At 48.9% G+C, this 15,261-nt stretch overlaps 1 protein-coding gene across 1 annotated transcript in view; it reads left to right on the top strand.

Moving 5' to 3' along the window:
* LOC119439933 (arylsulfatase B) overlaps positions 1-15,261 on the top strand; it is a 322,975-nt gene that overhangs the window by 141,870 nt on the left and 165,844 nt on the right. Inside the window, exon 3 of the mRNA XM_049661199.1 lies at positions 12,568-12,727. Coding sequence (XP_049517156.1) covers positions 12,568-12,727 — 160 coding nt within the window. The remainder of the gene's footprint in view (positions 1-12,567; positions 12,728-15,261) is intronic.

Genomic DNA, 15,261 nt, shown 5'->3' with positions numbered 1-15,261 from the left:
GACCATCGCCGACATGCTAGCAATGTACGTCGACGTCGAACACAAGACGTGGGATGCCATCCTTCCGTACGTGACCTTCGCATACAACACGGTCATGCAAGAAACGACGCACATGGCGCCGTTCAACCTGGTCTACGGAAAGAAAGCGGCAACGACGCTTGACGCCATGCTACCGGATGTCTCCGACGAAGAACATCTCGCCGTTGCCACCTACTTGCAGCGTGCTGAAGAAAGTCGACAGCTCGCCCGCCTGTGCATCAAGAACCAGCAGAGAACCGACAGCCGACGCTACAATCTTCGACAACGCTACGTCGAGTACCAGCCCGGAGACCGTGTTCGGGTCTGGACTCCGATACGCCGACGAGGACTTAGCGAGAAACTCTTACGTCGCAATTTCGGACCATATAAGATCATCCGACGTATTGGCGCACTGGACTATGAGGTCGTGCCAGACGGTATTTCGCAATCACAGCGGCGCCGCGCACGCCCTGAAATCATCCACGTGCTGCGTCTTAAGCCTTTCTACGCCCCCTGAGGAACTTATATAGGTACTTTGTTGCTTTATGTTTGTCCCTTTCTGTACGCATGGTTTTGTTTTCGCATTCGTGTTTGTGGCATCGGGACGATGCTTTTTAAGGGGAGGGTATTGACACGTATACATGTTTATCTTTCACCGGTAACCGCTTTCCACCGGCTAACAAATGTTAAATGTTATCGCTAATATTCAACTATACAGTAAATTCAGCTATACAATACTGAAAAAAACAGTACATTAAAAAATGAAAAATTAACAATGACAAAATAAAAATGTCACAGTTTCGCCCTAGGGGCGAAGCAATGAATGCGATAGCAACACAGCAATGTCATACGAAGTAAGGTGAGCGGCTTTGGGAGCAATATGAATTGTAGTAAACATGAGCTGATTAAGTAAGCAGGTGTGCTGCGGCGTAAGTAGACTGACATGAAGAGAGACTCGATGACCACGAGAAGGCGCGTGTGAAACGGTGGTGTTGATGAGAAGCGCTTCCCGTGGGCAGCGCGCGTGCGAAGGGACACACCTGTAGCGCTGTACTGCCGATCCGGGCAGCATTACATGTGTAGCGTGCGTTGGAAAATGTGGCCCGACTATTACTAACTGAATGAACAAGCGTGGTGTGAGCGCGCACGAACAAACATGAATAGATAACACGGAATGACTGCAGACAACGACTGTCAAAACGCTGGCAGCAAGCCCATACGCTGCAGCGGGCGAAGGTACGTGCGGTCTATCGCTTCAACAGAAACTGAGCGGCGAATGCATAGTGCATAAAGGTCAGAGCCGTGTGGAGATAAGAGACGGTGCGGCGAGCGACGAGCGCGGTTGTTGGCAGAGTAGAAGTGCGCCCCCCCCCCGCTCCCTCCGGCGCTGGCTTTCCGCTTCCTTGCTTGCGCGTGGGAGAGATAAGAGACGGTGCGGTCGAGCGACGCGCGCGGTTGCTGGCAGAGTAAAAGTGCCCCCCCCCCCCCCGCTCCCTCCGGCGCTGGCTTCCCGCTTCGTTGCTTGCGCGTGGGAGATTGAGTGCGTTCGCTCTCCGTGATAGCGCGCGTCCCCGCACGCTTCCGCTCGGGCATACGGCGCGCGGTGAAGATTTTATCTATACGGAACCTCACGGCGACGGCGACGGCGACGCCGACGGCAGAAATCCGGTTGAAGTGTCCATATAATTGCTATCGCAATATAAGCACTTACATGAAAACAAAAACAAAGCGATAACAGACAGTGCATTGCAATAATTTACGGTACAACATTAGTCCTGGCCCATTGTTATACATAAAAGCAGTCACTTGAGAAAGAAAAGGAATATGCGGGTCCCATGCACTGTGAAAATCGATGGAACCGAAGCTGTCTGCCGATATTTTATTTCTTATTTTTGTTATGTTGACAATATTTGCCGGTGACGTTGACGGCATACGACATTCATGATGTGATGTTAAATGGTACCTTGGATGCACCACCTTTGTTTGTCTACGTAGTACATAGAGAACACGGGGAGACATGTTCGCTCAAGGCGTTGTTTTGTCATTGTTCGTAGCCTGGGAGAACGTTCGCACCCTCATTCCCTCACACGGCGCATTGCATCGTAGCTGAAGTGCTGATTCTCTTGACCGCCGCTAGCCTGTCTTGTTTACTCTGCTGTGCTTTAATGCTGCGTTGTATCTGCACACCTTGCGTCAGTTGTCCGAAATGGAGCAACATTGTACATCGCTTATTTTTGAGAAATAGAAACGTGCCGTACCGTACCTTTACAGTTTGTCGGCAACTATGGCTATGTCTAGTAGTAGAATTTTAAAATGAAGCTTGCTTTTCCTCTTCCTTCGACTTTTCCACTGTTGCTGCTGCTGCTGTCTTGCACGACGCGTGGAGAGGTGGTTCAGAGGGTGCACATACGTGGCAGGCGCGTGACAGAGAACGAAAGGCGACGCGATAAACTCGTTTGGACCTTTTCATCACGTCACATGTGCAGAATGGCCTCTGGAGCTCCCTGTGCGTCGGCACAATCTTGGGCACGCTCACGCAGGTGCTTCTTGGGCGCGCGAAAGAAGGTACTACTTCTATTGGTGCAAACGCACGGATGACGCCGCGTGGGGCAAGCAAGGAGGTTTAGGCCAATTGGGTTTTCCGCGCATCATGGACGCCGGAACACACCGACAATTCCCACATTATCGCTATATAGTGCCTAGAAGCTGTCGTGCGTCGTGGATTTTCCTCAATAATCGCTAGAGGGAACACTGGCGCTGCAGTCGTTCAGCCACAATGGGAATGACGGGTAGTAAATGGATTCGTCTGATCTTCGTGCTTGTGGATTCATACGCTCCTGTTGCTTTCTTTATTACGCATTATAGTCAGATACAACTCAAGTCTGCAGTGAAGCCCCGCCCACACCCTCATAACCGCCAGCCACTGTTCTTCCGCGAGGCTGCAAAGAGTTCGTACTTCAAACTTTCCATGTTACCTAAATAAGGCGGAAACCACGAAAATAAAGTTATAAGCGCGAAATTTTATGCGTTTTAACGCGTCTATTATAGTGGAGCGTGCAAGTACGACAAGCAAGGTCGTATCAAGTACGACGCCATCTTGAAAAGGTCACATGACGACTATTTTGTTTGCTTCTGTGATTGGCTGGCGGAATAACACAACCCCACGTGGTCCGCCTGCCTTTGTTGCCAACTGCTGTCTGTTATAGTTGTATCCTACAATAAATACCTTCAATCTACTAAATTTCAGAACAACCTATGCTTTTCTAAGTGCAGAAGACTCTGCGAAAACTCAAAATGGCTACTAATTGGAGCGGTTCAGCCTCTCGAGGCGGACATATCGAAACCTTCTAAGCATCTCAACGCGCTGACTCGCCCGCGAGGAATTCATAAGGCCGCATTAAGCCGGTTGTCAATGCATGGGTGCGTCGCGTAATGTTTTCAATATCCGGCTTCTGTGGTAGAGGTCCTGTTTACCAATCCTGTCGTCGGTCAGTTGTACTAATGTTCATTTAAGTATTACACAGCACTTTGTTGAGAACGATGAATTTACCGAGTCACGCAGCCGTTTGAAGCTACAAGGACGAAGTTTAGACAAATCCATATACAGTTATGGACAGCCTAAGCTGAAACAAAATAACAGCAGACGACAGACACCGGTGGCGCGGCCCAGCCACGAGAACGGGAAGCTGCGACGAAATAAAACATGTGCCCTTCGCTGCTGCCGTGCGAATCAGCCGATTTCTTCTGCTACGCTACTGAGCAGCTTTTACGCGGGCGTTTTTTGAAATCTACCTCATCTGGAAACCTTTCGTGGGGTTAAGCCAATGTTTTTATGACGTAATCAGCAAAAGTGAACATAAATGGGACATCATGACACCTGAAACACATTTTTTACCTTAGCCGTGGACGACAGTTGCTAATTTTTTTAGAAGCAACCACAATGTCGTGCGTACCGATAGAAGAACTGATTGCTATTATTGAAATGTCGAAAGCCGGGGTAGCGCAATGTGAACTTGCAAAAATATGCGCCGGTCGTTGGCAACGGTAAACCGAATCTGCCTAGCCTTCGCCCAAGAGGGCCACCTGCACGACGCCTCATGTCTTCTCGAGCGACGACGCCTGAAGACCTGCTAAGTGCCGCGGCATGTGTAGTGGACCCCTTTGACACGGCAAGCGAGATTCGCTACAACCTCGGTTTAAACCTGAGTGAGCGGCTGATTAGGCGTCGTTTGGAAGAAGCAGGCCTCTACAGCCGCATCTCGACCCAAAAACCCTTTCTCTCCGCTCGACAGCCAGCTACGCCTCTCGTTCGCCGAGCAACATCGCACCTGGTGGGCGGTCGACTGCAACATAGTGGTGTTCAGCGACGAGAGCACCTTCTGCACACACTTGGATCAGCAACACCGAGTTTCGCAGCCTATGAATTATCGGTAATTTTTTATCTTCATTGATGTCCCTGGATGAATTTCACTCAATAAGAAATTGCTGATTACCACCAAATAATTTATAAAAGCGGGTTTTAAAAACTAGCAACTAAAATTTAAGCAGCTTATTTATTTATTATTTACAGCCATCACCAAGATTACGTGCATGCTGTGCGATCCAGCGGGCACCGCGCGGTGAACCTGCGGGGCATGTTGTCGCGCGACGGCTTAGGTCCCATAAAAAGGATAGAGGGACGTTTCAATACCGAGTTTTAGTGCGACGTCATAGACACCGTAATGGTGCGCTTTATTCTCAATGGGCCGTTTCCGGCCGGGCCTTCTGTATTTCAGCACGATGGATGTCCCGTGCACCACTCTAAACAAGTTAAAGCTCTTTTGGAAGATAGAATTCGACTTTTGACTGGCCTCCAACTGCCCCAATTTAAAACTAATTGAAAACATCTAAGCACTGATGAAAAAGTCTCTGGCAAAGAAACGCTTCCACAACAGCAGCGCTGATGAGTTGTGGGCGGCAGTCGCTGACGAATGGGAGCGGCTGCGTCAAAGCGACGTGGTTTCGCCCTTATACGCGTCCTTGCCACACAGGATGGCTAGCATTAGACGTGAAAAAAACTGCTGCAGCGAAAATAAATGTGGTTCTCTTCTCGTGTGCTTTTATTATTTGATGCTGATTGCATGCACGCTCATCTCACCACAATAACTAAGGAAATCAGGGCTAGCAAAGTATACTACAAATCTGTTCACAAAAATATAGTTCATTTCGTCATTCAAAGCGCCACCAATGATCAGGTGCATCACTTTCAAACGTAAGCTGGTTCCAAAAAAGTAATTTCCAGATAAGCTAAATCGGAAGAAACACGCGTGCGCTAGAAAAACGACCCATTCGAACACAAGTTTTATCTCGTCGCTGCTTTCCGTCCTCGCAGCTGGGCCGCGCCACCAGTATCTGTTGTCTGCTGTTCGTTTCTTTCAGATTAGGCTGTCCATGACTGTCCTTCCCATAATTCCCATGCTTGTTACACATTATTCCCATGCATGGAGCTCCCGTATGCGGGAGATGCATCAGTGGCACTAAAAAGTAAAAATGACTGCGGCTTAGCTCAGCTAACCCTGGATATGCAAAGCGAAAGCTTGGTTTAGCCTGGTTAAGTCTTGGTTTCACTTGGTTAACCTTTGATTTAGCTTAATTATTATAATTTGGCATACACTCATCGTTAAGCCAGATATAAATTATAAGCCAACAAGTCGATGCGTTTTGCGAGAAGAACGGCTCGCTCTTCCTCACTCTCCGACGCTATAGCTTCGCGCGCTTGGCATTCCGGACCCTCTCCAGTGAAGCAGTTCGCGTGCGATATCCGCGAGGTGGTCAGACGCGCCGCTTGTCGACGACAGCTCAAAGCCTCAGTAAAGACGGCCCGAGGAGACGGCCCGGCCTCGCTCTCATCCACGGCTAAGCTCGCATTGACTACTACTACTAAGTGGTTCGTTGTGAGAAAGGAAGGTTGGCGCTATCTTCTGCAGCCCTTGAGGGTTGTTGTTGTTAGAACGTTTATTAAAATAATCATAAAAGTTTCCGCCCCCAGGAAGTGAATCCATCAGGGTGGGGGGAGGGGTAAAGGAAGTGGTTCAAATATTATTCATAATTTTTTACTCTTGTAAAAATTGAAGTAATGACTAGAATATGAGGTGCTGTCTCTCGGTGGGACCAGTGGTAAGGCGCCAGGCGTCCAAATCCTGAGGCCTCAGAGTAAGGGGGAGGGTGGCTATCGCTCTTCTCCGGTGCTCCGCGAGATCCCAGCAGCCCCAGAGCATATGATTCTGATCCAGCAGCTGGTTCCCTGGACGGGAGCGGCAAGTGGCTGATTCCCAGGTCTGAAGGCGAATCATCACACGGCAGGCTGGTGTCACTGCTGTCTCCGTGACGATGCGTCTCAGGCCGTGTGGCTTCAGCACGGATAAACTTCCCCGGCAGAGGCGTAGTATTTTCCGGGAGGATGTTCCTGAGCGCGGCCCCTCGAGCAGCTTTCGCCTCTGCCAGGACTGTGTCCGTGTCGAAGGGGTATGGGTCGTCAGGCACTTGTGGTCGCGTCTCTGAGGGGCAGGAGAGAAGTTCCCTCGCCAGAGAGTCGGCCAATCGGTTGCCAGTGACCCCACGTGACCTGGTACCCATGCGAGGCGGACAGTGTGGCCAGCCTCGTCGGCGATTCGCATCGCCCATTGTATTCAGTGAATAGCACCATTGCACGAGTCCAGCCGGGCACAGGCTTTTATGGAGGCCTGCGGGTCTCTGTAAACAGTGTGATTAGTGAAGGCTGCGAAATGAGGCTTAAGGGTGGCGTCGCATACAGCGGATATCGCAGCCAGTTCCGCTGTTAATGGGTCGTTGCAGGCAGACAACCGGAGGAGTAGGACGTGGCAGTGCGCGGGCAATAGTAGGCTATGGCTGAAGCTTCGTCACTGAAGGCGGCGTCGGTGTAGACAGCGTGGTGATGGAGAGGAGCGTCGCGAACTTTTGCCTCATGCCGCCTTGCGTAAGACAACTGCCTGTCTGCGTGATTGGCATTCATGTTTTGGGGGAATCGGTGCAAAGTCCCCGGTCAGGGGACAGTCCCACGGAGCAGGGAAAGAGGGCAGAGGCGCTGAGAGGACTGGCAGATGACGAAGTGAAATGATGCTCCGACCGGATATCGTGGCTCTTAGTCGGAACTGATGTGAATGCTTCACAGCCTCGGTTATTGCCTCGATCGGATTCATCTGGACCACTTGGGCAAGTCGGTGTAAGGGTGTGAAACGCGGCAGGCCGGTGACAACCCTCATGGCTTGGTGGTTGAGCGATTCCAGTTTGTTTCGTTGGTTTTGGCTAAGACTGTAGAAGTTATAGCCATATACAGCACGTAAGATTAGTAGAGCAGTCATGAGACGGCGGAAAGTTCGCTCCTCACTGCGTAGTTCTTGGACGCAATGCGGCGGATTAGATGGAGGATCTGATGCCAGGTCCGAGTGATGTTGCGAAGCCATGTTGCTGCACCACCATCTGCATCGATGTAGATGCCTAGAACTCGAACACTATATTGCTGAGTTATTTGCTCTCCATCAAAGGTGAACGAAAATTGCGAGGCAGAACGGGCTGCCTTCGTGCCCAGTAGTACGCGTACGAAGTCAGTTTTCTCAGAAGAAGGTGTGAGACCGACCTCCTTCAGAAGTGTGGCAATGGTGTCGAGTCCGACTTGAATAACATCGGACTGGTCGCCGTTGGAGTCGCCGTTATTCCATATTGTGACATCGTCCGCATACACACTGAAGCGAAGTCCAGGTATCTTAGCCAGGCGGTAGCAAAGTGGTGCCATCGCCAAGTTGAACAGCAACGGTGAGAGGACTGCGCCATGCGGCACTCCCACTCGTGATTTCTTCAGTGCGGAGAGTGTCTGACCTACAGCGACTTGGAATTCACGGTCATAGAGAAATCCGCGTATGTGTGCCCAGGGTTTTCCTGTGATACCGGCGCCAGCTGCGGAAGCCAGGATCGAGGGTTGAGGTACGGAGTCAAACGTCTTGCTCATGTCGACCGTAACCAAAAGCTTCACATCCAAGCGATGGCGGTTGTGTATAAGGTCCTGCGAGAGTAGTGCCAAATTGTCTGTTGTGCTGTGCTGATTGCGGAAGCCAGTCCGGCAGGCATGAAGGAGTCTGTTGCTTTCGACCTGCCAGTCAAGGTGACAGTGCCATTTTTTCCAGAAGCTTTCCGGCCGGGGAAGTTGCTGATATAGGCCGAAGGTTGCTAAGAATAGAGGGTGATATTGCGGGTTTGGGAATGGGGATGGCCGTTGATAGCTGCCATGAATCGGGCAGCTTTCCAATGTCCCAAACCTGATTAAAGGGAGCAAGAAGTTCCTCGAGGGTATTATCTGGAATGTTGCGGAGGATAACGTATGTAATGCAGACTAATGCCGTCCGGGCCTGGTGCGCTGGACGTGTTGGTGGAAAGCAGTGTAGCACGAAGCTCCGCCTTGGTGAAGGGTGAGTTCATTCCATCATCCATCGCAAGTGGACTTGGGTTCGAGGTTATGTTTGAGGGGTCGTATGAGGGTGGGCGGTTCATTGGGAAAAAAGCGGTTCCGGCGATGTCTGCCACTTCTTGAGTGGTGATTCGGAGAAAAAGCGCTAGGTCTTCTCCTGCTGTACGAAGGCGGGAGCGCTGGGATAGTCCTCTGAAGGTGCGCCAAACGCGGCCGGCTCCTGTGTGGCTGTCAAATGATTCGCAATGCCACTGCCAATTTTCACGAGCCAGTCGGATGGCGTATTCGGTTCAGTCGGCATGCATTTGCGCGGTTAAGGCGAATTATGTCAGGTATGGTTTTGCCGTGGGCGAGATAGATATCTTGGGCTTCTTGCCTGGCCACCCAAAGGTTTAGAAGATGTTGGTCGGCGACTGGCATGGAGTCGGTAAGCTGCAAACTACGTGTGGCGGGACGCCTGGCTTCTTGCAAGTGGTCAACAATGGCTGTTCTGGGGAGAGATCTTCGAGTGCAGCTCTGAATGCATCCCACTTAATAATGGGAACAGGTGAGCGGGCTTTTGCGCGGCTCAGTGCCGTGAGTTGTATTCCGATAGGAAAATGGTCGCTGCCCCTGGCGTCTGCAAGGACATTCCACGTACCCGTAAGTTTCTGAGAGAGTCAGGTAAGGTCCGGCGTGGTGGTTGATTGAGCCGCATGTAGAGGGTAGCGGGTGGGTCTGTCTGGCGAATCGAGAAATGAAAGATGAACTCGCTCGGCAGATTGTAAAGTCGATGAACCGCGGGCAGTATCGTCTGCATAGCTCCACGTGCGATGTAGGGCATTGAAGTCGCCGCCAATGACACAAAGATGGGGAGTGGGGTTTGTAATTTGGGCAAGCCATGATGCGTCCGTGTCACCGGGAGCAGGTTTCCAGTACACCGACGACACAGACAGTTGCACAATAACTGCTGTGATTTCGTGAGTCGCTGTATTTAGGTGAGACGTTGGTACTTGCGTAGCTGGAACAGAGCGTTTCACCAAAACGCGAGAAAGACCAGGGGGAGGTAGAGTTTGTTGGCGAGCATAGCGGGGTGGTATAGAAGGCTGGTTGAAAAAGCGGGAACCGTGCAGGGTGAGTGGCGAGAGGTTAGCTTCTTGCAGCAATATAATATCAGGGACTGGGTCTTGATCAATCCAAACAGAGAATTCGACTTTTTTGTTGTGGATTCCACGATAGTTCCATTGTAGGATAGTGTAAGGCCTAGGTTGCGAAGGCACGTCTCAGCGCTAACGCACTGACTAGGCGAGCGGGTGACTCCTCTTAGCCAGGTGCGCGGCGAGTCACGTGGTCAGGCGGCGACCCACCGACCCAGCCCCCATCTGCGGAGAGCTAATGCGCCAAGCCGGCGGCGGCGGAGTTCGGCGCGGTGAGTCACGTGATGCGTTGCGTTGCTGCGGTGATGAGCAGCTGTGGTCAAATGAAGGTCAAATTGCTGGCAATGGTGAAAGTCGGCTCGACTAGGTTAGTAAAGCGTTCGTTTTAAAAAAAATCTGGTGAGGTCGTCGTAGCCGCGTCAAGGTCGTAATAAAAAAGGAGAAAAAAAAAACATAATTAAAAAACGAAAAAAAAGCACCTGTGGTGAAACCATCCGGCTCAGTTGATCAGATCGCTTTGAAGGGACCATGCAGCTTCCCGGTAACTCATTTCCACACCATACAGCATACATACTTCATTCCGTTGGCACGGGAAAAGTGATGGGTAAACATACTTAATCAAGTAAAAGCAAGTAATCAAAAGCAAAGTAACAGTCGAGTCAGAGAATGAGTACACATTAGCAGACAATTATCGGAATTGCTGTAGCATATCTGACGCAACAGCATGATGCGTTGAAGGCGTCCACAGTACTCGCTAGTAGTCAGCAAATGTGCTCAACAAAAGGCTCGGTATCGAAAGTGCTGCGCTTTCGAGGTGCTGCGGCTTCAGAAGTGCTGGAGCTGACGCTCATACAAAAACATATGTGACAGTAACAAACTAATGGGTGAAGAGGGGCGTTGCCAAGATCTTTTAAAATCATCAATACATTACAACGGCTTTTTATCTGCGTTTATTGGGATGTTTTCATGGTACCTGAGAGAACATGAGCTCAATAGAAAGCTGGATATTTTGAAAAATCGTGTGGTGTGATTTTCCTGCCTGTGACAGAAAACTTACAAACCTATGTAGAACGGTGCGTTCTGAAACGCAGAAGACCATGCGAGACTATTTGCGTTCGCTCTATTGACCCTTTTCGCGGAGCAGTTTGCTTTATAGAAACGAGATGGCGCTTACGGCGGCGCGCCATACCTCTCGTCAGCGACCGCGCACGAAAACGAAACCATTCCCGCTTCTACCTTGCTTCTGTGCGGTCAGCTGTCGGAAATGCAACTGAGTTTTCGCTGGCACACTGTGCTCCAGTCATGCTGTCATGTGGATTGTGTGAATCATGTGGATTGAAGACTAGAGCACTGCACGGGCTGATTTTTGCGGCCCGGCCGCGGCCCGGGCCCGTTTTTACATTGGGCGGCCCGCCCAAGCCCGATAAAAACTTTTATGGTGAGACCCGGGCCCGGCCCGGGCCCGGAAATAATCTACGTTACCCGCCCGGCCCGGCCCGCCATCCCTTTATCTTAAGCCCGAGCCCGGCCCGAGCCCGACTCGAAACTGGCCCGAACCCGGCCCGAGACCGAAAAATACATGTTTTTCAGAGTTGAGAAGCCCGAGAATAATTCGCACAAAGCCCGAGCCCGGCCCGGGCCCGGGTCAAAAAGCACACGCCGTGCCCGAGCCCGGCCCGAGCCCGTGAAAAAACTGCTCTACCCGGCCCGGCCCGTAGGCCGGGCCGGGCCCGGGCTTTCGGGTAAGCCCGAGCACGTGCAGTGCTCTATTGAAGACGTGTGCACTAGTTGGCTGCAATCTGTGTGGCCAGGGTCGTGGACCGCTGCTGCAACTGTCCGAACGTGTTACCGGCACTTCGTGATGTACGGCTTTCCTCGAGGATATAGAAATTTGCTCATCCGCCAGCCTTGTATCGCTAACCTTCAAAGAAAGGGCTTCATCCCCAGAAAGTCGGCAAGCGTGAGTACCACTCGTTAAACAATGACAAAGGGAGTAGCGTGCTTCCTGTCATAGTAAGTTTGGCGCACGATATCTATACATATCTGTCCCAAATGGCCGGAATACTTACGCCCACTTTATCGCCGACGTATCGAGAATAAGTGAATGGGCGCACACTTGAATATATGCGCACTGTATACGCGCAATTAATGACGGACTACACCTATGGTGCACGAATGGTCGAAGCTGCATGTTTCGTGACGGTCCACAAAAGTAAGCGAGTTGCTAGCTGTAATACGTATTTGCTACAGGGTATTACAATGTACAAAACAGCTACGTTTCAAGCCTTGTGCGCAGCAAGAACAAATATATCGGAACTGAGCACACCCGCGAGCGATTATAACTATAGGCAGAAAATAATCAGATAGTGGCCGCACTGAGGAACTTCACTGAGTCAGAAACTGACAATCCACTGCTTCAAAATATTCGCCGAATAAAGAACTAAGAGCAAAACACACTAATCCTGACTGAATTCATGAGCGGAATGTTTGGATAGCTTGGAATACATATTTAGCCCCGCTTTTAGAACAAGCACCATATACGCAGCTTGCGCCGTTTGGACATAGCTTAATCAGCTTCGAAAGCGCGTTTGCATGTTCTCTGAAGCTGTGATCAAAGCTTCGTGTCATCCACCTAGTCACCGTCTACGATATCTCCGAAAACAGAGGTTTTCTAAGCGGCGCCGGCGTCATACACTTCCATTGTAAACAAGGAGGCAACGGAGGCAGTTGAGGCAAGAAATTGACGCGTCACTACGTGATAAAACATGGCAGCGCCCACGGGATCGCCGCGAAAAGGGTCAATAGCCTTCGAAGCGGTGGCAGTCACCCAAAAAACTATTCCAGGTGGAGTAATTCGATTCCGTCACTTCTAAAGTTCTCAAAAAACAGTAGCAATGTTGTGTGGAGTAGTTTTATCATTCGTTTGACAATTCGACTGCTGTTCTTTCCAAGGGCTGGGCCGACCTCAGCTACACGGGAGTAGCACAGATACGGACGCCCAATATTGACGCCCTGGCCTGGAACGGAGTTCGTCTCTCTAGGCTATACCACCAGAATTTGTGCACTCCCTCCAGAGCCGCCATCATGACTGGACGCTACCCGATACACACAGGTTCGTCTGATTGTTGATGTGAGGAGTTATAGGTGTGTGGGAAAGGAATTTTTTAAAGCCGAATCGACTGCGAATCGACCGCAATCGAATGAGGTCGAATCACGTACTTTTCGAATAATTTTCAAATAATCAGCAGCCGTTTTTTCACTACTATGAAACTATCTTGGAATACTAGCATATTCCAAGTTTAGTTACCCAGTTAGTCATTTTGTCTGTCGTTAGATTTTATGATGTGTCATTTATAAAGAAAATGCCATCCCGACCGTGTAAAAGTGCATGTCTAACGAAGCTGTTGCGAAACCACGACTACAACTGCTGAGGGGGGTGTGCAATGCTTTATTGATAGTTCGAATGCTTTTTTGAGCTTTTTCTTTATTGAAACATATGCTGTTCTGTCTGTTCTGTGGGTGATTTCAATGAATGTATGCAATGCTCGCTTCTCCTTACTGAGCGCCTGTAGAATATGCATTATGACGGGAATGAGCCATTGCATTTTTGCTTGCTTAAGAGGGTATGAGCCATTGTTGATGATGATATATGTTGTTCACGAACCAACACGAAAAATGGCGACCACCGAGTGGCTAGCAGCTTCGCTGTAAAAACACAAATGAAGCATTTGGAGCAAATCGGCAATTTATTTTCATATTGTGTATTCATTTGTGAGCGCAGATTTAGCCGCTTAGGTCTCACTCTGAGTGACGTAGCCTGTACCACTACGTAACTTCTCATATTTCGTGTGTGCTGAGGCCACTGGGAATAAATTTGTCACATATCGCGCAGATTGGGCAATTTGAAAGTTTCTAAACTTGTTCGAAGACTATTCGTATTTAGGTATTTATTTTATTTTATTTTTATTTATTTATTTTACATACTGCAGACGTGTTAGGGCTATGGCAGGAGTGGGGAATTATACGGTTGTAGAGCATACACAAAGTGCAAATATCAGCAGCACGAGACCAAAAAACATAAACAACACCAAAGATAGATCAATAACATTAAATTTTAAGCAAGAGAAGCAAGGAGAAGCAACCTTCCAACGGAAGGGAACGAATGGCACAAGGCAGAGAGTTCCAATATTCAATGGTTAAAGGGAAAATAAAGTAAGGCAAGGAGTGTTCGATCAGTTAATTTATGAGTGCGATAGCTTTAGGGTTTCTATGTTGCGGAGGATGCTGAGTGTTGTTAGATTTAACTCTGAAAGTTTATAATACGGTGAAAAGTTGTTCTCATATCGACGGTAGATAAATCGGACAGCTTTTATCTGGACTATTCCCAACTTCATGGTGTCTGATTTCTTATCTGGATTCCATAACGCAGAGGAATACTTCAGAAGTGGCCGGATAACTGACTGATAACTGACTGCTTTAGTATCTAGAGGAGCTGTACGCAAAGTACGCCGTAAGTAGCCCAGCTTTTTAACTGCTTTGTAGCAAATATAATTTATATGATGGGCCCATGACATTTTATTAGTAAAAGAAAGACCCAGGTATTTATGTTCTTACTCTTTCCAGTGTACAAGCATTAAGTGCATATGCAAACGTGGATGTAAACAAGCGCCTACAAAATGACATGTACACGGTTTTCTTCGAATTTATAGTCATTTGCCAGGTTTTACACCATTACTAGAAATTCTCAAACGAACCGTTAAGAGGAACATGATCTTTAGGTGACTTTATAGTTTTATAAAGGACGAACTCGTCCACGTGTAAACGTATGTTGACAGGTATATGTTAGAAGGTAAATCATCAATATACATGGCCCCAGGACAGAACCCTGTGGCACACCGGATGTTAAGTCAACAGCAGTCAATAGTTAGTGTTCCTGAAACAAACGCTTTGTGAACGGCCAGTAACAAAACTAGCGATCCACGTAACAAGAGAGGGATTGTTAAATATCGAGTCAAGCATGCATAAAAGTTTGGAGTGAGTAATTGTATCAAAAGCTTTGGAAAGGTCGATAAAGATAGAATCAATTTGGTAACCTAAATCAAGCGCATTGACAATGTCGTGACTAAATTCTATCAGTTGAGTATTAGTATTGTAACCATGGTGAAAAGCTTGTTGAAAGTTAGATAAAATATTGTTATTAACAAGGTAGTCAGAAATATGCCTGTGTTGTATGTGCTCCCATCCCACATATTGCACGAGTAGGATGTTAGAGATATCGGCCTGTAATTTAGGACACTGTTTGTTGCCAGAATTATACAACGGATTAACTATTGCTGTTTTCCATGATGAAGGGACTATACTAGTTGATAGTGATTTCTTCAATATAAGCGTTAGGAAGCGACAACACCAAAAAGAATAACGACGCAGAAAAGTATTGGGAGTCTCATCTGGGCCGAAGCTCTTTTTCCTGTCAAGGTTCAGGATCATGTTAAAAACACCTTCATCAAAGACAAAGGCATCTTCAATAGGGGGATGCACATCACTGCTGTAAGGAGGAATTTCGCGGTTGTTCTGCTTCCTGGGGTTTTACGTGCCAAAACCAGTTCAGATTATGAGGAACGCCATAGTGGAGGGCTCCGGGTTAAT

The sequence above is a fragment of the Dermacentor silvarum genome, chromosome 2 (genome assembly GCF_013339745.2).
Source record: "Dermacentor silvarum isolate Dsil-2018 chromosome 2, BIME_Dsil_1.4, whole genome shotgun sequence".
NCBI classification, from domain to species: Eukaryota; Metazoa; Arthropoda; class Arachnida; order Ixodida; family Ixodidae; genus Dermacentor; species Dermacentor silvarum.
The sequence above is the reverse complement of the archived record's forward strand: the minus strand, read 5'-3'. Positions and strand labels throughout refer to the sequence as shown.